The 26199-nt window shown below is 38.5% G+C and overlaps 1 protein-coding gene across 1 annotated transcript in view; it reads left to right on the top strand.

Annotated features, from left to right (window-relative positions):
- The window catches only part of AATF (apoptosis antagonizing transcription factor), an 86588-nt gene that overhangs the window by 26747 nt on the left and 33642 nt on the right, over nucleotides 1-26199 (top strand). Inside the window, exons 5-8 of the mRNA XM_072137151.1 lie at nucleotides 18651-18765; nucleotides 21696-21897; nucleotides 21987-22154; nucleotides 22251-22334. Coding sequence (XP_071993252.1) covers nucleotides 18651-18765; nucleotides 21696-21897; nucleotides 21987-22154; nucleotides 22251-22334 — 569 coding nt within the window. The remainder of the gene's footprint in view (nucleotides 1-18650; nucleotides 18766-21695; nucleotides 21898-21986; nucleotides 22155-22250; nucleotides 22335-26199) is intronic.

Raw genomic sequence — 26199 nt, forward strand, 5'->3', positions numbered from 1 at the left:
TAACTTTCACTGTTTCACAACCCCTGGGTACCATATTTTTTGGGCTATAAGTTACATCGGATTATAAGGTGCACAATGAATGGGTTAAAACGAGACCCCCTCAGGTCTTCGGAAGATCAGAGGATGTCATGGCGAATATCGCCGCTTCCCGAGTAAGTCACAGGCAGCGACAATCGTCACCAAGATGGCGGTGCCCGATCGTCGGGATAACACCCGCCATCGGCCCGTAAGCCCTCTCCATGTAACCGCACCCTACGCTCGCTGTACTATTACAAAAGTTCTAGTCATAGTGGACATTCTTATTGCTTTAGTCCTTCTTATCCTGGTTCCCTATAAACATGCAATCTCATAATGCCTGAATATGCAAGTTTGTATAAATAGTGAGAACATAAGCCATTGGCATACTTCTTAATGTAACTTATTTTTTGAGGAGAGAACAGTCCTCAACAACTGTTAACGGCTTTCCACAATTGGCAGACATCAAGCTTCCTCCATTTACTATAGACGGTTAGCCCATGAAATATATCTTTACAACCCGGCACCCCTCCACCTCACTGTACATCACACTCTACAGTATCTTCTTGGCCAAATTGACTTTGTAGTTGATTCACTGCGCCAACCAGAGATAAAACCATTCTAACTCATTCAAAACTAACCTCATCAAGGTAAGAGAAAAGAATATGACATCCTGTGGGGGGGGGGGGGGGGCTTCATTTATTTGTATAATAGACACTATTGGTAAGATTTACTTGGGAATGTGTGCCAGAATTCTGATGCAGTGGTATCCACTTAAAACTAAAAATGTTATTCAGTGCATTTGGCAAGAGTTTGATGGTTCTGAGACCTGCTTAGCACTTGTAGGGAAAGTAGTGTGGCTTTACAGGTGTGTATTCCATGATGTGGGAGATTAAAAATGTGCCTATGAGCCTAAATTTTGTCAACTATTAGAATGTGTTAAGACTAGACAGTTTTAAATCTGTGACAAACTTACTATCATCAAACACAAAATCTGATATAAGGCCCAGGTCACACCTGTTTTTCTGTAACCAGAGGTCACCTTAACACCTGTACAAGAATCAGACGCTTGCGCAGACAGTTTCACTCCTTGTAAAAATCCTATTGGGGACATTTACATACATTTACAAGTGTTGGTGTCTGCATCGGCTGGGTTAGCGACTTGCTCTTAGAAAGAAGAAACACATTTAGTATTGTGGAGGTGTGCAGATACATTTCTGGTGCTGAGACCATTTTCTGTCCCTGGGACCAAAATCTGTCCTGAGCTCCATAAATGTCTCGCAGTCAGAGAACAGGCTGAGCACTGCCCTGGAGTGGAGCAATAGGTGCTGCGGCAATGCTTCAATGGCTGACCTCGTGCGACTGCTCATCCAGTCTGAATTGGACGCCAGAAGGACAGGCAGCCGACGTCCTTATGTGGGGAGTGTTTTTCCGGGTACGCTAATGTAAACTGAGTGCAGTAACACCGTTTTGTGTCCCTGCTAGACCAAATTTCTTTTAGTCTACTTTCTGTCACGTTACACCGCCCAAAAATGGCTGCGACACATATTAATTGTTTTGGCGTATCCACTCCACCAAAGCCACGCCCCTTTTCTGAGCAGAGTTGGAGCAGACAGAAAAACTCTGTATCTTGGTGTATACATAAACAAAATAATTGAAGAGCAGCTCAACCTCCGTATGGATTTGTATGCAAATGTGCAGTGGCTATCAATCCCGGCGTGAAGATGTGATAGAAGGAACGAAAATCAAGGCACTTCCATAAAATCACTTCTTTAATGTACAGCTCTAAAAAAAAATCACATGTATACAGTTAGGGCCAGAAATATTTGGACAGTGACACAAGTTTTGTTATTTTAGCTGTTTACAAAAACATGTTCAGAAATTATATATATAATATGGGCTGAAAGTGCACACTCCCAGCTGCAATATGAGAGTTTCCACATCCAAATCGGAGAAAGGGTTTAGGAATCATAGCTCTGTAATGCATAGCCTCCTCTTTTTCAAGGGACCAAAAGTAATTGGACAATGGACTCTAAGGGCTGCAATTAACTCTGAAGGCGTCTCCCTCGTTAACCTGTAATCAATGAAGTAGTTAAAAGGTCTGGGGTTGATTCCAGGTGTGTGGTTTTGCATTTGGAAGCTGTTGCTGTGACCAGACAACAGTAGATGAATCTGTCCCTAAGTCAACAGTAAAGAGAAGATTCCATGAAAGTAAATACAAAGGGTTCACATCTAGATGCAAACCATTCATCAATTCCAAAAATAGACAGGCCAGAGTTAAATTTGCTGAAAAACACCTCAAGAAGCCAGCTCAGTTCTGGAAAAGTATTCTATGGATAGATGAGACAAAGATCAACCTGTACCAGAATGATGGGAAGGAAAAAGTTTGGAGAAGAAAGGGAACGGCACATGATCCAAGGCACACCACATCCTCTGTAAAACATGGTGGAGGCAACGTGATGGCATGGGCATGCATGGCTTTCAATGGCACTGGGTCACTTGTGTTTATTGATGACATAACAGCAGACAAGAGTAGCCGGATGAATTCTGAAGTGTACCGGGATATACTTTCAGCCCAGATTCAGCCAAATGCTGCAAAGTTGATCGGACGGCGCTTCATAGTACAGATGGACAATGACCCCAAGCATACAGCCAAAGCTACCCAGGAGTTCATGAGTGCAAAAAAGTGGAACATTCTGCAATGGCCAAGTCAATCACCAGATCTTAACCCAATTGAGCATGCATTTCACTTGCTCAAATCCAGACTTAAGACGGAAAGACCCACAAACAAGCAAGACCTGAAGGCTGCGACTGTAAAGGCCTGGCAAACCCAGCGTTTGGTGATGTCCATGGGTTCCAGACTTAAGACAGTGATTGCCTCCAAAGGATTTGCAACAAAATATTGAAAATAAAAATATTTTGTTTGGGTTATGTTTATTTGTCTAATTACTTTTGAGCTCCTAATGTGGAGTGTTTGTAAAGAAATGTGTACAATTCCTACATTTTCTATCAGATATTTTTGTTCAACCCTTCAAATTAAACGTTACAATCTGCACTTGAATTCTGTTGTAGAGGTTTCATTTCAAATCCAATGTGGTGGCATGCAGAGCCCAACTCGCCAAAATTGTGTCACTGTCCAAATATTTCTGGCCCTAACTGTATATAATTGAATGTACTATGTGTTTGTTTCAGTATGCTGGTTGCACGGTCTGAAAATGTAAAAAACTAATTGCAGAACACATACATGATTGTAGCAAGTCTCTGGATCAGGGGTTGTCTGGAGCCTCCAAACATTTTGTTCACAAACATGAAGGTAATATGTCCTCTTTGTGGTTTTATGGAATGGAGCATGTCATGAAGCTGTGTAGAAGAGGGGTCTGGCGCAAATTGGGATTATTGAACTTGAAAAAAGATGATCTGATCTACATGTACAAATAAATCTACAGTCAGTACAAAGATTTGGGTTTGGGAAGGAATCTTTACTCTATTACAGTTTAATTAGGGTTTTTTTTTTTTGCCTGCTTTTGGATAAACACAGTGGTAAGAAATATAGCTTGGACTTGGTGGACATTTATCTATTTTCAGCTTTTCTAAAAAGTTGGCATGAACTGATCATACCTTGATGGCAGGTACATATAAGAATATTCACAATTGTACAGTATTAATACCATAGCTGCTTCCTTATATGCTGTGTGTGGTATATGTGTGTAATGTATATTGATTTTCTTTTAACCATTTCATTAAACTATTCTATCTGATGGCAGATTGCCTTTCTCAAAATGATTAACAGACCCTGAAACCGCTCTTAATAAGGTGACCTTTATTTTCAGTGCAGGCTATTAATGTGTTTAATAGGATATGCTGCAAGTGGCATAAAGTACACTTGAATTTATGGGTAACAACTGAGGTATGACTGTAGATATTTACTAAAACAATAGTTGACATTTAATGGTTTAACAAGCTACATGGCCATGGTTGATGTAAAGACCTATTAATAGTACCTTTTGTTAAGTTTCCTATACGACAACCCAGCAGTCGGACACCATTGATCCCCAAAATCGGCTGGGGCTGAAACTTTAAATTTTGACAAAATACTGGGATCTGTATAAACAGAAATCTGATTTTGCCTTTGGGTTTAATATGCCATGCAATTGGGTTAAATCTGGCTGTACATTAGTCCCATAGATTCAATTTTGGCATTCATTAAGGTTTTAGTATGCCTAAAAGGCTTAACTGGGTTAATATTTTCTTTTTTCTAAAAAAAACAAAAAAACCGAACAATGAACAGTACACATTTGGCAAGGTCATATAAAACTGCTTCGGTTATATGTGTATGTTATAAATATAACTTTTGTATTGACTGCTCATGAGGAATCTTATTATCAGACGTAGACCTGCCTGCCTCTGCCCTAATTTGTAATTTAATAATCCTGAAACGTAACTACTTGGCTACTTGGGCGTTTTCTAGCATTAGCTCCCAATGCCAAGCCGGGCTAGCCTCTGCAGTTAATTTACATTTTACTAAAATTTTCAGATACTTCGATTAGGTTCCAGGATTATTAAATATCAGATTAAGGTGTAGGCAGGCAGGAGGAATCTACATCCGATCTATTTCTGATTATAGATTCCTCATGGTAGGTTTCCTTTTAATATTGTGAATAGATCCATCTGTCCATTACTTTAAAGGGGTATACCGGGAATATGAACGTCTGACACAAAAACCCATGATGATATAAATAAATGAGTACAACAATACTCAATGTCATTATTTAAGCTCCATTTTGTGACTAGTTTGCTTTTATGATTTACAAAATTTATGGCCTCTCTAAAGTAGGCGGAATTATCACTTAGATGGCCGCCACTGGAAATTACAAGTTCCATGATCCTTTAGTTCTCAGTAACTCCTGCTCCCGGTGATGATGTAACAGGTTTTCTTGCACTGTTACCATAGTAATGATGTGTAACTGCCATCATCACAACACCGGCCATACTGGATGCACTGCAACCAATCGACCACAGCCAAACGTAGTGGTGATCACATGACCTGCCCAGGCAGGTGCAGGACGTGATGTGGACATGTGACCAGCGGCCATCTTCTGTTCTGTGCCTCATCCACAACGGACCGCGCGGAGGAAATTAACGGACTGATTAAAGGGCCAATAGCATTTTAATTCTTCTGCTAATTCCAATTTTCTGCTAAGGGGAGCAAAATTTTAAATAACTAATTACACATTAGCTTATATTTTGAGTACCCATTTGTATATGAATTATGCTTATTCCTGGAATACCCCTTTAAGGTTAAACTCAATGATGTGAAAGTAAAATGATAGTGTAGAATAGGTCCTTTTGTCTGGCCAGGTATTCAAGACGGAAATGGATGGGAATGCAAACATGGGACTGGTAATCTACACTGCCACACCTACTGTATGTTTTTGAGTACAAGTGCCTCTTAATGATGATCTTGCTAATGAAGCCCCAATATATGTTAACGCCTTATTTTAATCAAATGTAAAACTCAATCTGCAGGACATCCTAATATACGAATAGATTTTCTTACCATTATTAATAGATTTTTGCCAGTCATGACTTTACAAGGTTTAGCTGTCCTATGAAATCTGAGATCACAAGTGTAGCTTGATGATTTACTGCAAAATTGCTTCTAAATTGAAGTAGAAAATGTTTTGCAGACCTGGCAGCTTTCAAGCCTTGCACCCATTTGTCACCCAGCATTTCCCTTTGTGTATGGAACAAGAATTAATTAGGTTCTCGGCAGGAAAACTGTATGGCAATAATTTATATAGGAAAAATATCTATTAAAAGACTGTCTTTCTTTGTTGAAACCTTTTCCTTTCACATCCTATACCGGTTATTAAGATTTTCTTCCTCTACTTTGTAAAATTTTGTGTCTGTATATGCAAGTGGACATACACTTTTATACAAGACTGGTAAAATGTAAAATTAAAAGGTCTGTGAAGTCAAAGCACCCACACAAAAGAGCCCCCTGTATGCAATATGCTTCTAGACTGCTACATGTTTTAAATGGAGATTTTTACAGAGGAATAATTACCTAATTGGGCATCACAATTCCATTAAAGGGGTATTCCAGGAATATAAACGTGTGAAACAAAACCCATTATGCTATAAATAAATTAATATAACAAAACTCAATGCCATTAGTCACAAAGTGGAGCTTAAATAGTTTGATATTATGATTTACTAAATGTTATGGGCTTTCTAAAGTAGGCGGAGTTATCACCAAGATGGCCACCACTGTAAACTACAAGTCCCATGTTCCTTTAGTTCTCAGCAACTCCTACTCCCTCTTAAGCGGGAAACAAATTCTAAAAGTAATGAAATTGGTGAAAAAATGCAAATGCGCCATTTTCTTGTGGGCTTTGATTCTACGACTTTCACTGTGTGCACCAAATAACATGTCTACTTTATTCTTTGGGTTGGTAGGATCATGGGGATACCAAATTTTTATTAAGGTTTTCTAATGTTTTTATACATTTACAAAAATGAAAACCTCCTTTACAAAAAAATTCTTCATTTTTGCCATCTTCTGGCGCTAGTAACTTGTTTCTACTTAGGTATATGGAGCTGTGTGTGATGTCATTTTTGCAACTTTTGATCACGGCCTTTTGATCACTTTTTATAGAATTTTTAAAATTTTTTATTTAAAATGGCATTTTCGACTTAGGGCACTATTTTCCATTACAGGGTTAAATGCTAGGAAAAAACATATTTTTATTCTACATTTTAAGTTGCAGCGATACCGAACATATGTGTGTTTTTTGTTTTTTTTTACTGTTTTTATCAGTTCTAGGGAAAGGGTGGGTGATTTAGAATTAACCCCCCTTGGGTACTTTAACCCTAGGTTGTCTGATTGATACTACTACATACTGCCATACTACAGTATGGTAGTATATGGATATTTTACACATCATCTATTACAATGTACAAATAGCACATTGAAGGGCCTCTACTACCAGGATAAAGGGATATTAACCTAGCACACTGACATAATGGTGCGTGTGTCCCCTCTGGCAGGATCTGCTCTTCTTTAGCTCTATAGGTTTTAATGGAGCTAGGAGCCCCTTAGGCTCATTTGCATAATTTTGAAAGCATTTTATTCTTAAAAACAAGGTTTTAAGAAAGAAAAGTGAATCCTGTCAAATAAAGCCCTTAAGTAAGTATGCTTGGTTTACAATCCTTGATCCTGGTGGTAGATGTCCTTTAACCCCTTCCCGACATTTGACGTAATAATACTGCATGGCGGGAGGTGCGTTCCTGCAATTTGCAGTATTATTACGTCATGCTTCTGGTACCGGCTCCTGAACGGAGCCGGTACCAGAAGCATGGGATGCCAGCTGTATATTACAGCTGGCACCCGTCTCAAGTACCAGCGATCGGAGTTTCCTCCGATCGCGGGCATTAACCCATTTCACACCGCGGTCTCGTGTGATCGCGGCGTGCAAGGGTCCCAAGCGCCAAATCGGACCCCTGTATTACACTGTATTATGTGAAGAAGAGCTTGAACAAGCGATCATCAAGCCAACCTGTTAAAGTAAAAAAAAAATGTTAAAAACACTTCATATATACATTTATTAATAAAAAGAATTAATTAAATAAAGTTAAAGTCCCCTAAACACAAACATTCCCTATACATATCTAAAAGTAATAAAACACAAAATCACCAGAAAAACCCCACATATTTGGTATCGCCGCTTCCGTAACAATCTGTACAATAACTCGGTAACATTACTGGACCCGCTCGGTGAATGCCGTAAAAACAAAACACGAAAAACTTGTCAAAAATGTCCATTTTTTTATAAAATCTCTTCACAAAAATGTTCTAAAAAGTGATAAAAAAAAGTTATGTGCGCCAAAATGGTATCTCTGAAAAGAACAACTCAACACGCAAAAAATAAGCCCTAAACCAGCTCTTTCAACCGAAAAATATTAGCGTTATATCTCCGTAAAGATGGCGATGCAAAAACAAATGAGATTTCCTCTATATTAGTTTTTTTCCAGTAAAATTGTAAAAATAAATGAAAAACTATATAAATGAGGTATCACCGTAATTGTAGTGATCTGTAGAATAAAGATAATATAGTATTTTTAATGTACGGTGTAAGACCCCCAAAAGATACAAAAAGAAAAAACAAAATTGACAATTTTCTTTTCACCCATACATTCAAGAGTTAATAAAATCTCATCAATAAGCTAATGACCCACTAAAATGAAGTATTTGTAAAGTGCACCTCATGTCGCAAAAAATAAGCCCTGATATGTCCGAATTGCCAAAAAAAATAGATTGTATAGCTAATAAAAAGTGACAATGCAAATCTTTATGGTGCAGCTTCCCCTCCATGCCCTGGTGTGCGCTCGTACAGCAGGTTATCACCACATATGGGGTATTGTTATACACGGGAGGGATTGGATATCAAATTTTGTGGAGCGTTTTGGTATTTTATCCACTGAGAATTTGTAAATTTTTTGAAAAACATATTAATTTAGCACAAAAAAATTTATTTTCAAAATTGTATATGATTTTGTTTTAACCCCTGTAAAACAATTAAAGGGTTAACAAACTTCATAAAAGTTGTTTTCCATATAATTTCTATAATGGGGTAATTTATGGGGTTTTACTTTTAATTAGGCCTTTCAAGTCACTTGAAACCTGAGCAGGTCCCTCAATAGCAGGATTTAGGTTTTTTATGAAAATGTGAAAAATTGCACCTAACGTTCAAAGGCCCATAACATCCTAAAGAAATAAGAGTATGCATAAAAAACTATGTCCACATAAAGTAGACATTTGGTGAATGTTAGTTATTAAGTATTTTTGTGGTTATGACTATGTGTGGAAAAAGTAGAACATTTTGAAGTTCGAAAATCGAGAATTTTTCCAAATTTTCACCAAATAACTAATTTTCTCATAAATAAATGCAAAACATACCACCAAAATTTTTCAGCTAACATAAAGTACGATGTGTCACGAGAAAACAATTTTAAAATCACTTGGATATGTTAAAGCGTTCCGAAGTTATAACCACTTATAGTGACACAGGGCAGATTTATAAAAAAAAAAAAAAAATGGGCCGTGTCAGGAAGGTGAAAAGTGGCTTCAGCGTTAAGGGGTTAAGATACTATTGAACTAATCTGCTGCATATTCCCTGCAAAGAGGAGCACTCCTCAGGCAATATTCGCTAATGACAGGAATTTCTGTGATCTGTTTGTTCGGAAATCTGTAAGTTGAGACCAATCAGCCCCTTTAAACTTTAGTGGTTACATTTTGCTGTGATAAGGTGTTGTGATTTGGAAATTCTGCAAGTGGTACTTTGTACATAAGTTTCTGCTTGCTCAGTATCATGGCAATGGGTTGTGTCTGTACTGCACTGCCATGAGAAGGTTTATCATTACCTGTTAATGTTAGTTTTGCACAAATGCTATAGACAGACCTGTTCATGCTTAATAAGTGACGTAAGCGTTGGAGGCACCTGGAATTCTGTGGGATCAGAAACTTAATTCTTCAAACACCAAACCGTAAAGGGCTATTCCAGGAATTCATATACAAAATGGTCATTAAAATATAAGCTAATATGTAATTAGTTATTCAAAATTTTGCTCCCCTTAGCAGAAAAATGTTGTTGACATACACTATGATGGAGAATTAAAATGCTACTTTAATCTGTCGAAGTAATTTTCTCAGTGCGGAGCAGACACAGGACAGAAGATGGCCGCTGGTCACACGTCCTGCACCTACCTGGGTAGGTCATATGTTTGGCTGTAGTTCGTTGGCCTATAGTCTATAGCAGAGGAGCTTCACTCTTGAGCATGTAGATAAAGTGCAGTTCACATTCATCTCCACTAAAAGCAGGATCAGGGTTCTGCAACCTTTCAGCCATGAGTTGCAGTCTGCACCCTTCTGAAGTCTACGTGTTTGTTACCTATTTGCAAAAACAACTCATGTCAAGTTTTGTGGCGCAAGGGACATTTTCAAGCTTTTTCCTTTTCTCCTGCTGGGATAATCCTTTTAATTACAGAAGGCATTTTTTTTACTTTATTCTGCCATGCGGATGTTAAAAAGACTACTTTTATACTGCAGTTATTTATTTTAATATTTTTGCTGCATTGCTTGTGTGCAGCTTTAGTGTTAATAACTGTTTTTATATTTTACATTCTCTCTTCTTTATGAGAAAGATTTCTGTCAAAATTGAAGGATGTGGACATGATGGATTATAGTTTAGATGCCCTTCACTGCATGCATGACTGAAGTTATCTTTGTACACATACTGATATGTCTCTTTACACTTTTGGTTCCTTACATGTAGGTTCTCTTTTAGCGCCATTTAATAGAAATGTAGGCTCCTGGCATAGTTGACTGCTGACCACGGAATGCCCTGTATAACTAGCACATTTTCATATTCAATATTTGCTGTTGTGCTAACAGGTTTGCTTTCATTAGAGCATAACTGTAAAGTTACTGACAAAAAAATTAGTTTTGGCACTGCGGGAGAGAACCTTTTATAACAATTCCAATGATACCTGTATCATGCTGCTGGCTTTTGCCTAGCCTGAGATATATCTGGTATGTTTAACATTAGATTCATGAAATCCCTCCACGTTGTGACATCCGCTCAGGGCAATGAAGCCAAACCAGGACAACAAGTTTGTAATTGACCGATCTGAAGCATGTGATGAGTCACATGCTTGTGACATCACTGAAGGTTATTTGCCATCACATTAAGAACTTTAAAATGATGCAGGACAGCTTGTTTGTAATTGGATGACCTGAAAATGCTTTTTGGTGGCTAGAAGCTGTCAAAGGATACATTTGAGATCGGTGCTTCTCATCCCACCTTCTCCCTGCACTAGAGATGCCCCATTCATTTGAACACTGCAGACATGGATGATATCTGCCTGGCATATTTTTTGATAACTCTTGCTTGAAAATAAGTTAAAAAAAAAACAAACGCAAAAATACTATTACTTGTCTCTGTGCCTTGCCCCATGTGTGTTTACAGGGTCACGGAAGCTCATGCCACAACAGCGGAGAGACAGACCAAGTACTAGTTTATTTGTTTGTATTTTTTAATGCAGCCCAATCCTGGCCTCCATTTTTTACTTGGTCTCCGACAACCCCAGCCACGAATTTAAATGTATATTTTGATACTTTGTTTTGCTTTATCACATTAAATATCAACTATTTGTGTAAAAAATGTGCTCTTACACAGTGGCATAACTAGAAACTGATGGGCCCCAGTGCAAAGTCTGTGCCGGGCCCTCATCTATAATATTTGGTTTATATTAATATTCTTCTCAAATGGGAAAGTGACACCATAAGGGTCCCCTAAAACTCTTGGGCCCTGGTGCGACCGCAACCTCTGCACCCCCTCAAGTTACGCCCCTGCTCTTACATACTAAAAAACAGACATGTAGCTTGCTACAATTGTCAGTTGATAGGACCTACTTTAGCTGCAGGTCTGTTGCTGTCTCCACCAGCTTTTAACATCATTCTTCTCTAGAAAAGAGCTCAATCTTATTGTAGAATGTTTAACAGTAATTTTCAAGTCAAGCCACAGATTCTCAATGGGACTTGGTTCTGGATTTTGAATTGTCCCTTTTAACACGTGAATACGGTTTAATGGAAACCATTGTATCAAAGCTTTGGCTGTATATTTAGGGTTGTTGTCCTGCTGAAAGTTCTTGCGTCATTTGCAGCCTATATAGAAGGTTTTGCACCAGCATTGCCCTGTATTTAGCACCATATATCTTCCTTTTAACTCTGCACAACCTTTCCAGTACCTGCTTCACTCTGAGGATGGGATATGCAGTTTGCATTCCTCCACACATTCAAAACTATTGGCTTAAATGCCAAATGCAGTTTTCTTCTTGTCATACTTCAAGTGACTAATAGTTATCCTCTGGATAAAAATATCCCACCAAGCTGTGGACCTCTGCATATCCTCCCGAGTTACCCCAGAACTCTATCTGTTTCTCTAATTATTGTTCCCTTTGCCTGGGCTTCATCTTAGATGGGTGGCCATGTATTGGTTGCGCCACACTCATTATACTGTTTGTTCACTAATGTTCTTTTACAAATCTCTGAGGTCTTCATGAAACCTCTATAGTTATATTGAGAATAGACCTAACATTATAAACTAACAAGGTGACTTCCAAAGGCAATTGAACACACTAGATTATATTCAGGGGTATTTGAGTGTGTTTTAGTTTGTGGCTATGATGTTTAAAATGAGAAAAAGGTAGTGGTACAAATACTTTTGCAAAGGCTGAACCATGCTACTAGAAATGTGTTTCACAAAATTAGCAAAGTAAAAACCAATTTTTTTTCCCTTTTTAAGAATGTGTTGATAATATGATCATAATTGATAATCTGTGGCCACAGGGCATCACTAGTCTCACACTGCTTTGGGGAGGTTTTGTCTGCACTTCCAGTCTCTTCTATGTTTCTGTAACTGTTGTGGGTTTCTTGGTCATAAGTTTGACGCCACAATTTTTCTGGGACTCTGGGCTGGCCATTTCAATGTTTGTGTTTTCTGTTTCATGACACTTTCTCCACCACCTTTCACTGACTTCTTTAACCCCTTAACGCTGAAGCCACTTTTCACCTTCCTGACACGGCCCATTTTTTCAAATCTGCCCTGTGTCACTATAAGTGGTTATAACCTCGGAACGCTTTAACATATCCAAGTGATTTTAAAATTGTTTTCTTGTGACACATTATACTTCATGTTAGTTGAAAAATTTTGGTGGTATGTTTTGCATTTATTTATGAGAAAATAAGATATTTGGTGAAAATTTGGGAAAATTCTTGATTTTCGAACTTCAAAATGTTCTACTTTTTCCACACATGAGTCATAACCGCAAAAATACTTAATAACTAACATTCACCGAATGTCTTCTTTATGTGGACATGGTTTTTTATGCATAGTCTTATTTTTGTAGGATGTTATGGGGATTTGAACGTTAGGTGCGATTTTTCACATTTTCATTAAAAAACGCAAAATCCTGCTATTGAGGGACCTGCTCAGGTTTCAAGTCACTTTGAGAGAACTAAATAAAAGTAAAACCCCATAAATTACCCCATTATAGAAACTATACCCCTAAACGTACGTAAAACAACTTTTATGAAGTTTGTTAACCCTTTAATTGTTTTACAGGGGTTAAAACAAAATCGGATGCAATTTTGAAAAGGACATTTTTTGGGCTAAATTAATGTGTTTTTCAAAAAATGTACAAATTTTCGGTGGATAAAATACCAAAACGCTCCACAAAATTTGATACCCAATCCCTCCCTCGTATAACAATACCCCATATGTGGTGGTAACCTGCTGTATGGGCACACGCCAGGGCATCGAAGGGAAGCTGCGCCATTCAGAGCAGATTATGCATTGTCACTTTTTATTGGCTATACAATCTTTTTTTTGGGGGCAATTTGGACATATAAAGGCTTATTTTTTGCGACATGAGATGCACTTTACAAATACTTCATTTTAGTGGGTCATTAGCTTATTGATGAGATTTTATTAACTCTTGAATGTATGGGTGAAAAGAAAATTGTCAATTTTGTTTTTTCTTTTTGTATCTTTTGGGGGTCTTACACCGTACATTAAAAATACTATATTATCTTTATTCTACAGATCACTACGATTACAGTGATACCTCATTTATATAGTTTTTCATTTATTTTTACAATTTTACTGGATAAAAACTAATATAGAGGAAATCTCATTTGTTCTTGCATCGCCATCTTTTCGGAGACGTAACTTTAATATTTTTTGGTTGACAGAGCTAGTTTAGGGCTTATTTTTTACGTGTTGAGTTGTTCTTTTCAATGGTACCATTTTGGCGCACATAACTTTTTTTGATCACTTTTTAGAACATTTTTGTGCAGAGATTTTATGAAAAATGTACATTTTTGGCGTGTTTTTCGTTTTTTTTTTTTTTTTACAGCGTTCACCGAGCGGGTCCAATAATGTTTCTGAGTTATTGTACGGATTGTTACGGATGCGACGATACCAAATATGTGGGGGTTTTTGGCGATTTTGTGTTTTTCTCACTTTATTGTATAGGGAATATTTGTGTTTAGGGGACTGTAACTTTATTTAACTAATTCTTTTTATTCAAAAATGTTTTTATTCAATGTTTTTAACTTTTTTTATTTACTTTTACAGGTAAGCTTGAAGAAGCGATCCACTGATCGCTTGTTCAAGCTATTCTTCACATTACACAGTGTAATACAGATGTATTACACTGTGTAATGTAACACACTGAGCATGCTGCGCATGCTCAGTGTGTTACAGCCGGGTCCTGTCAGAAGGCACGGACCCGGCTACAGGAAGGAGATCGCACATCCCCGGGCACTGGCAGACCCGGGGTTGCGATCGGAACAGCGGACAACCTCTCCCCCCGGTAAGCGCCGTGGCGGGGTCCGATTCACTTTAAATTCCCCCTAACACGCCGCGGTCAGCGCGACCGCAGCGTGTTAGGGGTTAACATCCGCGATTGGAGAAATCTCTGATCGCGGGTGTTAGAGGCAGGAGCCGGGGCCAGAAGCATGACGTAATAGTACTGCATTTTGCGGGAACGCACCTCCCGCGATGCAGTACTATTACGTCAAATGTCGTGAAGGGGTTAAACACTTTGGCTTCACTCTTTCCCCATTTTATCAAGAAATATAATGTTTCTGATCAGAGCCAAATAAATTAAATTTGCTTTCCTCACTAAAATGAACCGTGGACTCCTTATCTGTGCACACATGCTCCTAAGCAAGAGTAGCCTTTTGATTCCTTCTTCAAATACCCATGGAGATTCTCTCTTTATTGTTATGTCCTTCATTACTTTCAAGGGCTTCTTGGGACTTGAATGAGTTTGTGAAATTGTAAAGATGCAATATTCTTAAACGGCCTGCAACACAACCAGCCCTGCTACATACCTTGTCCTGGGATAGTATGAAGAGACTTTCATCCAGACAGCAGCATGTTTGTAATTGGATGACCTGAAGCATGTGATCAGTCATATGCTTGTGACATCACTCAAGGTCCTGAAGTTTTTTTCTTCCTGCCGGCAATAGTCAGGACTGATATTATCCTGCACCTAGCAGCTACTGATCGGGACTGCCCACCTCCCCTAGTACTCCTAACAAGATCCACCCACCTTCCACTCATCTCCATCGCACAGATACAGTAAGGTAAAGCCCCTGATGTGGGCAAACTGCTGCAGATAGCTAATATTATGCAAAAAGTTTTATAATTTACATTTTCTCTTTAAAGAGAAACTCTTTAAATCACAGTCTTGGAATGTCCAACTTCTCTTCTGCTGTGGCTGATAGGTCAGCCCTTTGGCCTTGCTGCTGGAGGGTTTTGTCACTTTGGGACGGCACATCATTTTTGCAACTCCATCGAAAACTGGAAAGTTAGGCTCCCAGTTAAATGGGGTTTGTCAAATTATAAACCCCAAACGGTTCGTTCTAATTTCTCTGGTCCCTCCCACTCCCTCACAGTCACTGTGTCCTTCACAGGTCCCTCAGTCACTGTGCTCAAGTTTAAAAACTCTGCGTATGCAAAGTGCGTCTGTAATTGAGGCACTGTACTGCTCGCCCCTGGCCGGCTCACACACCCTCATGGTACCACGTGCAGTACTCATGGATGTACGGTGCAGCTCTGGGGACAAGCCATGCAGCACCTCTATAACAGGCATGCAGAGTTTTCAAACCTGAGCACAGTGATATGTACAGGTGGCAGTGCTAAAGGAGGTGTGAAGGGGCAGGTTTATGACAGATCAACACTATTAACTTGCAGGTATCTGAAAGTGTTCTCTAATTTTGAGCAGTGTTCTTTTTCATTTATCTCATTAGCATTTTTATTTTGTGCTTTTGAATATATACCTTTTTTTTTTGCTTCAGTTTAATTCATTAAAGCTTTCATGTCGCATGCAGCACCCCCACCATTTTAAAAACTATAAAGGCCTAAATGTTAAAAGCTTATTGTTATTCAGAGTTTATAATCTGTCGTGCTTTAATAATTTTTTTCTTATGCTCGGATTGGCCGCAGCTTGCACAATAATCACTCTCATAGCTTTGTAATCAATGCCCACAGTAATAGGATTCCTCTGGCCACTGGCAATTAATAAATTTGTGTCTTTAAAAAAAAAAAATAGCAAAGTCGGATCTGAAATACGACTGACTGGTTTTCCTCATTTGCATATTTATTGCAGTGGAAAAATTCTTACCGAATGATTGATGTCAGCCCTGCCTCTTGAATTCCAAGCAGCACATTATTATGAAATGAAAAATGCCGGCCCTAGAGTTGATTAAAGTTGAAGACGGTGGAATCTGTGTTTTTTAAGATTGTGGGAGAATTAAAGGCATATTTTAATGGATGTTGACAAGAAGTGAGCCAACAAAAGCAAAGCAAAGGATTTGCCTGAACAGATTTAATCAGATGTGTTTCTTGGGGATTAATTGCTGGGGATGACCAGTGCAATCGCTAGTCTTTGTGGAGTCAGATGATTATTGTTCCAGAGGTAAGAAATAGACATGGAATGTGCAGTTAGACAAACGGCCTATGCATGATTAAAAAATGCTATTCCTAGAAAAACCTCTTTATTAGGCTCTGGTAAAAATTGCAATAAAGCATTTATCAACTCTCTATGAAGAAGTAAGTTGATGTCTGGAGTCATTGATTGGTAGGTGTTCTGCACATCTGCTATTAAATTCAGGCAGTCTATAAAGGGGCCCCGATCTAGCTTCAGAACACAGAGCAAGGAAGCTGTGCTTGGCCACGCCCACCCATCACAATATCCCAGCACCTGTATAGTGCTGAGAGATAGGGACAGGTGGGAGTGGCCGGCCACAGCTTCCATGCCCCTGTAAACAAATGGGCACGGATCAGACGGACCGTAGTGTGAGACACGAGGTGCAATGGAGGAGGTGGGTTTTTTTTTTTTGGGACAACCCCTTAAACTAACAGAAGTGTTTTTGGCACTTGTCTATGTTGCTGCAGCTGGCGGTCTTGATCAACAGCTAGTAGAAGCAAAGGTACAACCCATAGCAAAAGCAAGGAGACTTCAAAATTTTGCTATCGGTTCAAAATTTTCAAATATTTGTTAATAAACAGATGTGGGGGATTCCATAGCCGTAAATGGACCATGCTGGGATACTTCACTTTTTTTTTTTCAAGCAACATTCTATGGCTTTTAGCATTTTGGGGAGTGTAAATTCATGTTGATATGTGTAGTGGTATAAATAATTCTGCTCATCCAATTTTGTGTTGTACCCTCCTCTTTTGATATAATTTTTTTATGTAAAAATTTATTACAAGTTTTTTTTTTTTTTTTTTAAATGTTGTTTGCCACAAAGCAAATGGCATTACCAGGTCGTCTGCTATAACAAAATATTTAGGTGTTATTACTTTTTAATCTGTGTAATTTCTGTATATTGCAACTGCATTAAAATTTTACCATCACCCTGCCGACCTCCTCCTGAATTCCACACATGTTCATCTATTACATTTAGGAGTTGTGAATCAAATTATTTTGTCTGGGGCACATTTTTTGCCATCAAAGTAAATGAAGCCTTTTGTCTATAAAATCCTTAATGCAATGTTTGAAAATGGGACTAGTGTTGGCTTTTAGAAAATATATGTTTTATTGGGGTTTAGTATAATTCTTTAAGATGTAATTTTGGTTTTATTTACAGAATTGTAGAAAAATTGCTCCCCAAATGTTAACACATTGTTCACACGTGCTTTTAAAGTGAACCTGTCACCATTTCTAGCTGGTAAGAAAGCAAATAAGTTTTCCAAGGTGTTAAATGGAAAACAATACCTCCTTTTGCTACCTTTTAAAGGCAGCCCCCTTAACTTCAAGCATGACTTACAAGAAGTCTATAAACATGATGTGGGATTAAGCCAAACCAGTATATCTATTCCATTTACTGGTTTGGCTTAATCCCACATCATGTTTATAGACTTCTTGTAGGTCATACTTGATGTTAAGGGGGCTGCCTTTCAAGGTAGCAAAAGGAGGAATATTTTTCCATTTAACACCTTGGAAAACTTATTTGCATTCTTCCCAGAATTCCCTAGTCGAGCATCTATGGCTTTAAGTCTCCACACGCCTTTAAGGTGGCCTTAATTGGCAATGTCTCCTTAAGGAGAACACCTACCGTCTGACCCATTTCTAGCTGGTGACAGGTTCCAATCGCCTATACTCACTACATGCTGCTCGATACAAGCCAAGTTATAGGAAAATAAAGTTTTTAAAATATTTTCTTTTGCTTTTTTTTAATAGGGCTGTACATAGGTGGAAAATGGAACCAACTTAATAGTTGTGTAATTAGTTTTTTTTTAAAGTAATCTTTACAAACTACAGTTCCAGGCCTTCCTAAAAATCAGATTTCCGTCTCCTTTTTTAAAAAAAAAAATTCTTGGAGTAGGTGGCAGAGCCAGGACCCACTATGGATGTGTGTGATTACATGTTACTGGTTTTCCTGTTGTACAATGTGAAGGCCATAAATCTGTTCTAATTATTCTTTGATGTGGCTCTAAAATATATGACCGTTCATATGTGTTTTGTATTTAAGTTTGTTTGTGAATTGTTTTGTTTTTTAGGCTACAAAGCTCTTAAAGAATTGATGAGGTCTTTGGTTGAGTTGCAAGATGAACTGCTCTTCCAGTTTCCAGAAACGCGCTATTTAATAGATGGAAAAGAATGCAAAGCAGATAGGTGAGTTAAATGGTTTTCGTGGTGTAAAGCATGTTTTCACATTTATTTTGTGTGTGTATATGTGTATATAATCTATCTCTGTGTATATATAGTACAAACTAAAAAATTAAACTATTTTGATTAAAAATAAACCCTTCTTCATTTATGGAGAGCTATGCAACTCCATAAAAAGCAAAAACAAACTTGAAGCATTGTCATCTTCTTCTTGTGTTCTGACAATGTGGTTCGATTATCAGGGTCACGGTTTATATACACTTTTCATTTAGCTTCTGAATATTCCTTAAAAAAAAAAGTGATGTGAGATGATGAGATCTATGACAAAACCCTCAATGACACTCTGCTAACTCACCTATAACCCACACTGTCAGCTATACTATATTTGAGCTATAGCGTACAGCTCTGCAATATACATCCTTCCACTGAGTAAGTTTGTGCACGCTGCTGCTTGCCGGCTGGAAATGCCTGTGAGTGTCTGTGTGTGAGGAGAAGCTATACAATGAGATGAATCTGCCCTGCCTGGCCGTAGAAGATGGAAGATTTACAGTTGTATCCCAGGGCAACCAAAATTGTACACACCAGGACGGATAGATCCAGTTTGGAATTAAATTGGTTAATAATATGGGAATAATACCCCTTTAAGGCTATTTGCACTGCTGCTTCACTTTTTGTCACACGTCCTACAAATCGCACACTGGTTTTCTGTACTTTTCAAAGAGATTTCAAATTTGAATTTGGGGATCATTAAAAATTTTTATTAGATTTGAAATTGAATATATGAAGCTGAGTGTATGTATGTACACTTGTTTGGTAAGATGGATGGAGACAGAAAGACACCCTGGGAGAGTTGGTGACAGAGACATGCAGGGATTGTGAGTGAGTGACCGAGACGGCCAGTGAGTGAGAGGCGGAACGGGAGAGAGAAATGCATAGATAGGTATTTTTTTGTTATAGCTAACACTTATTTACTATCCCGGGATACAGCTAGTATGTAATATTTGTCCCAAATAAAGACACCCCACATGTGGATGTAAGGCAGGCAGTACCTTGGTCATTTACTATGGGATCAGAACCCAAGGATACCATAGCGCCGATTGAAGCCCCCCTCAATCTTCCCCTGGAAGGTGGGGTGCTGATCAAGCAGTGAATCTCCCTGCAGGCATTTAAATTGCTACAACCTCTGATGTTATGCGAGGATATCTGTTGTACATTGCTTTTGATACCCTGTATTTTCCAGTGACAGTACAGCTCCGGTGAAGAGCTGAACGGGCATTGGGTCCTTGACATACGTCATGGAACAGCAATGAGATAGTGATGCTTAAGAAATTAAGCAGCAGTGTGAGTTTACAAATTCTTATGCACTTGCCGTGTATGAAGGGTCATGCTAGGTGCAGCGTTTCAATCTACAGCATGAAGGCAAGTAAACGTTTTATAAACCTCTGGTTTGAAAAACTTTATTATCGAGAAACTGTTTCAGGTGTCCACCATCATTGCTGTCTAACAAAGTAAATTTTGTACTTAGTACCTACTGATCTTGCTATAGTTAAAGGAATTTTACCACCAAAATCAGGCATTTATAAACCACGGGCACTTACTCATAAATCCAGGCATTGTGACACTGGTAATCTTCTTAGAATTGTTATCCATGGCCTCCTTTCTTTTTAAATCCACTACCAACTTATGCTAAAGAGCCTGATGGTCTCTCCTTCCCACCTGCAACAGCCTGTGAAGCTTCAGCACGTAGAGACTCTGGTGACATGCCTGTAGCATTCTCGTTTATTAGCATAATTTCAAACATTTTCTTTAGAAGAAACGAGACCATGCATTACAAATACAAGAAGATTGCATCACTCATGGTGTCTGGATCTATGAGAAGGTGCCCCTGGTTTATCATGCTTGATTTTGATCATAGAGTTTTCAATTCAAACGTCAGTTATTGCATTGGCTTTTTATGGCATTGGCTTTTTATAGCATTGGCTTTTTATGGCATTAGGTTTTCACTTGTCCTTTGTTCAACCGCTACTGGTTTTGACACTATTTTTCCATTTTAAATGCTTTGATTACGATAAGTTTTAGTTTACCATTATTCTATTCCTAAAAGCAGAATACTTTTGGTATGAACTTAGCCAAAGCCAGATAGTATGTAGGTAACTATAGTAGGGCATTTATAACTCGGGGACTGCCTGTACATATATTTCTTTTCATTTTGGCACAAGGCCACAACATACCAGATTGTGAAAAAATGAAGGCTCTGAAAACTTTCCAGATGTATTGTATCTGTTAATTTCTTTTTAAACTACATTCAGACGATGTATGCCCCGCCGTACTGCAGTACGCTGCTCACCCCGTCCCTCTCCATAGGAATATACAACACACAGCGCTGTATCACGTAGAAAGATAGGACATGTCCGCACGTGTGCTGCACCGTACTGCTCCCGTATGATGCCGTGAGCCCATAGAAGTGTATGGGGGACGTATAGCGGCCATATATACGTTCCCCCATGCATGTGTGTGAATGTAGCCTTAGTATGTATTTCATGTTGCCAGTAGCTTACTATCATGAAAGACTTTAAGACTGTACACTGTAATATCAGGTGGGGTGGATGAACCAGAAGCCTGAAGCATAACAAAAATCTTCTAAAATTAGCTTGAGTTCCCTAGGCTAGCTAGTGTTTAGAGCTCATTTAATGGGGTTTCTTGTGTAAGGAATATCCATATACATTTTTAACGAGGTAGGAAATATGTGGTAATCTGGTTTGTGAAATGGGGGCAAAGTCATTAGTTCTCATGGTTGCCTCTTTGTTAATTGCCGCAAATAAAGCCAAAGTATATTTTAGAGGGTGCACATTTTTGCCTCATGGATCCTACAGTCTATAATTATAGTGTTTATGCAAATAGGCTTTATTCTGATGTGTACTATCTTTTCTCTCTAGTGATGAGGAAATCCCAAGTGATGAGGAGATGGAAAATGAAGACATGATTATGGAAAAAAATAGACGCCCTCCTAAGCGAAAGTTGGAAGTTAAGGATTATCCTGGATTCATGGATAAACGATTTGCAGATTTTCAAACCTTCAGAAATAACACTTTACAAAAATGGCATGACAAGACAAAGCTTACTGGTAAAATGGGAAAGGTAGGGGTTCTTCTATATTGGTTTGAATCACAACCTCTTTGAACATTTTATTTCAAACCAACATTTTAATGTGTATTTTTTTTTTCAAGGGGTTTTCCAGTTCTGACCGGTCTATATTAATGCAAGTGGAGCAGATTTTGATGGACAAGGCAAGATTACTGAGGCGCACACAGACTAAACGCTCACTATATAGGATTCTAGGAAAGTCTCAACAGGATTTAGCACCTGAGCCGGAGCAGGTTCCTGATGAAACATTGGTATCAAATTTATAATTTCAGAAATAAAAGTATGTATTGTAACATGTTTATTTTTGTAAGTGAATTCATAGTGGATATTTTATTTGTTTTCTACAGGATGCCCAGACAGAAGGGAAGTCGAACTCTAAGCTTAAAGAACTTGATGAGGAGATTTTTGATGATGATGATTTCTATCACCAGGTAAGAATACATCTTGTGACCTGTAAGTAATTAAGCATTGTTGATCATGCTTGAGCAGACTGCAGTCCACATCACAATGTGGCCAATATTATTCTAATATAATTTAGGAGTCCTAATTGTACGAATTAATTCCTATTTACTTAAGGGGAAACCCTCATTAGATTATCCCAATTAGCCCTTTCCCCGCCAGGCTTTTCTGGGATTGTTGTTGCATTATTGGCCTTAACACTTTTTACAATTTTGACATGTACAAATAAAACTGAAATTACAACATGAAGAATTGTACTAACACACTTCAGAGAGCTGTTTTGAGGCACCTAGAATCTCCTCTTTCATATAAATTTATATTTGTGTTTTTAGGTGCCAGGGAACGAGAGATATTAACTGTTAAAGTACTGTCAGAAGAGTTTTTTATGTATAAGAATTGCACCAAAATTCTTACTTTAAATGTGAAAGTCTCAGGTTCTCTGGTACCTATAAACACAGTTCATATGAAAGAAGAAATTCTCCTCTTTCACATGTAAAAAAAAAAAATGTCAAGATGTTAACCAACTTTATAGCCCTCTGAACAGAGAATGTATCACATACATTCTTGGCCATACAGAAGCCACCCAGTGAGGATGTATGACATACGTCCTTGGCAGTAATAGGGTTCCCTTCAGACAGCTTCTCGCTGTTTCTTATCGAGTTTTTTTATTATAAAAATAAATACGGTAGCTAATTTCATTAAATTAGTTTAAAAAATTATATGTAGATGACACCTTGCCAGCAGTCTCAGCAGTCGCAAAGGGTCTGTTTTCTATTCCCCAACGGCTTTCACATTCCCCTCTGGAATTTCGCTTCAGCGAGTTACTGTGGGACTTGGCCAACATCTACATCAACTCCCTCATTTCCCCCATATTCCTGAGGAAGATGAAAAAATGCATCCCTCGATGAGTCTCCTGGCAAGGTGCCAGCTACTTTTTAAAAATTTATTTAAAAGATATGGCCCATAGATTTTATAATAAAAACCTAAATGGGTAACAATACAAAGACTTCTGTGGGAAACTGGTCATTAGGTTTACGAGTGAAAACCTGATGACAGGTTCCCTTTAAAGTCTCTTCCTTTCAGGAGTAAATTACATTGATGAGACAATTATACTGACTGAACCTGAACCCATAGTATTAATAAATATACAGGCGATCCCCTACTTAAGAACACCCGACTTACATACAACCCCTAGTTACAAACGGACCTCTGGTAATTGGTAATTTGCTGTACTTTTGCCTTAGGCTACAATAAACAGCTATAACAGTTATCAAAGGTGTATGCAATTAAGCTTTATTGTTAATCCTGGTTCTTATGACAAACCAAGATTTTTAAAATCCAAATGTCACAGAGACCAAAATAAATCTTGCTGGGGTTACAATTATAAAATATATGGTTCCGACTTGCATACAAATTCAACTTAAAGACAAACCTAAAGAACCTATCTTGTATGTAACCCGGGGACTGCCTGTACTCAGTTGGAACTCCCATCATATAAGTGAATGTAAAAGTCATGCATATCGGTGGCTTCCTCTCCATTGACTGGCTGTGGCTGGGAGGTTAGTTGGAACAATTCTGGTGTGACAAATCAGACATTTAATGGAAAACTACAAGTTCCTATATTGCCCCACAAGTAACAATGTCCCGGACACTAAATCTGCTTTCTAGGCATACTTTTCTTACTTCTCACTGATCTTTTTAGTGAAAATGTAGCTTTTGTATTTATGAAATCTTTACATCTTGGATCCCCAGAAATGGAATCATGTCTGTAAGTGCGACTGCTCTTCTTCGTTCTGTGTTTCTCAGCAGCATCTAGCACTGCCCTATTACTGTATTTTTCAGACGCACAGAAAAAATCCTTTGATTCTCTCAGAAATCAAAGGTGCCCCCTACAGACCAGTGCGCCTTATATATGAACCGTACTTACAGACAACGGTCGCCTTGAACTGTGCACAGGTCTTATATATGAACCTAGACGTTTTAGCAGACATTTATTGATGGTGCGCCTTATAGTCCGAAAAATATGGTACATAATTGACATTGCATGCTAAAATAATGTGTATGAAGAAGAAATTAGGTGTACCAACACCATGGCATCAGACATGGAGCTAATTTGCATAAAAATGTTAAAACAGACTTTTTTTTTTTTAATTGTTTGGTTGCTGGGAAACAGAGATCAGGAAAGTGCCTTACACAATTCTTGCTTTACTAGTGAAGTCAGTTGGTAGCTGTTGGATTCCTTTTGTTTACCTATTAGGGGGACCGCTCATTTTTGCCTTTTGCACTCATCTGTCAATAGACAACTTAAAAGGACATTTCAGAATCTGTTATTTTAGCGACCAGTTCATTTAAGTAGCGGGCTAGTAGAACTGCGGGCACATGTCGGTACCTGGGAGAGGAGGAGGGGGTGAGCACACGGCGTCGTATTCCAAAAGAAGAAAGGATAGGTCCTAACTTTCTCGAGGCTATGGAACGGTACAGTGCCGCACGTGCGCTGCACCGCGCGTCGTCGTACACCGGTTGCCGTCTGTGGGGGACTTATATACGTCCCCACACTGTCATGTGAATATAGCCTCAGGGTAAGAACTGCACCCCTCAAAACTACAACCAAACCCACTTATTCAAATAGAAAGTGCCAACGTGGCAAATTAAGCAGTAACATGTTACTACCTGTTTTGTTACGTTTTTAATTGTATTGGCTTCCTAAAGGACACCAATGTAGTTAAAAGAAAGAGGAGAATTTCGGATTATCATTGTAGTTTCCTTCCATGGTACCCTGAAGAAAAAGAATTGCGGTGCCCATAGCAGGAGCTCCAAAAATAACGCAGCCTTGTCTGCACCTCCTTACTAATCCTGTAGTCCTGGGCAGCTAACTATGTGTAGTTTTAAAATAGCCCTGATCACAGCTCATTCTGTGATGGCCAGGGACTGCAGGAGGAGGCTTTGAGGCCCTGTCTGGAAACTCTGTGCAGGGGTGATGGCCTGGGTGCCCCACAGAGATTGCTCCGAGTGCCATCTATGGCAGCCATGCCATAGGTTAGCCACCACTGCCCTAGGCGGTGAAGTATAAAATGTAATTCACGGTTTATGTAATTTCTCCCCACATTTTGAGTTTCCATTATAGCTTAGCAAAGTGGAGTTTGTAGTTTGGTAACTATAGTAAACAAAATAGGAGATAGAATATTATTAGCAGAGGGGAGCAAAATTTTAAATCACAACTAATATCACATATTAGCTTATATTTTAAGGACCCATTAGTATATGAATTATGCATATTCCTGGAATACCCCATTAATTTCTGTGTTGATATTATGTAAAGTTAAATTATTCTGAGTCTGTTGCTTGCTTCTGAATATTATCTAGCAGTACTTCCTCATATTTTATGATTAAGTGCATTTGATTGAACGGATAGCTTCACTACTGCATGGAAAATATCTTCACTATTGTTTAGATTGTCAGAATCCCACCACACTCTGCAAACAGCGCATCCAATAACAGCTGTAAAGACTGCCAAGCCACTCTTTCACACGCAGGAATTGAACCTGTTTTTAAAAATGCAATTTAAAATTTGTGGGGAGGGGCCTGGCCCTATCACAGATGCATTTTCATTGAAACGGCAACAAGCGCTTCATGTTATGAATTGTTTACATGCAATACAGATAGTTTGTTTCCCAACCTACTTAAATTGGACCTGGCAGAGAGTCCTGCTGTGGTTATTAAACAGTTACTGTGTGCATGTAGATGTCATGCTTTGTACTGTTTTCTTTTTATAAAATAAATTTAAAGGGTAAATTTTAAAATAAATACACCAAGGCTATTATGTGAATTTTAGTTCCT

Source organism: Engystomops pustulosus, chromosome 2, assembly GCF_040894005.1.
Source record: "Engystomops pustulosus chromosome 2, aEngPut4.maternal, whole genome shotgun sequence".
Lineage (NCBI taxonomy): Eukaryota > Metazoa > Chordata > Amphibia > Anura > Leptodactylidae > Engystomops > Engystomops pustulosus.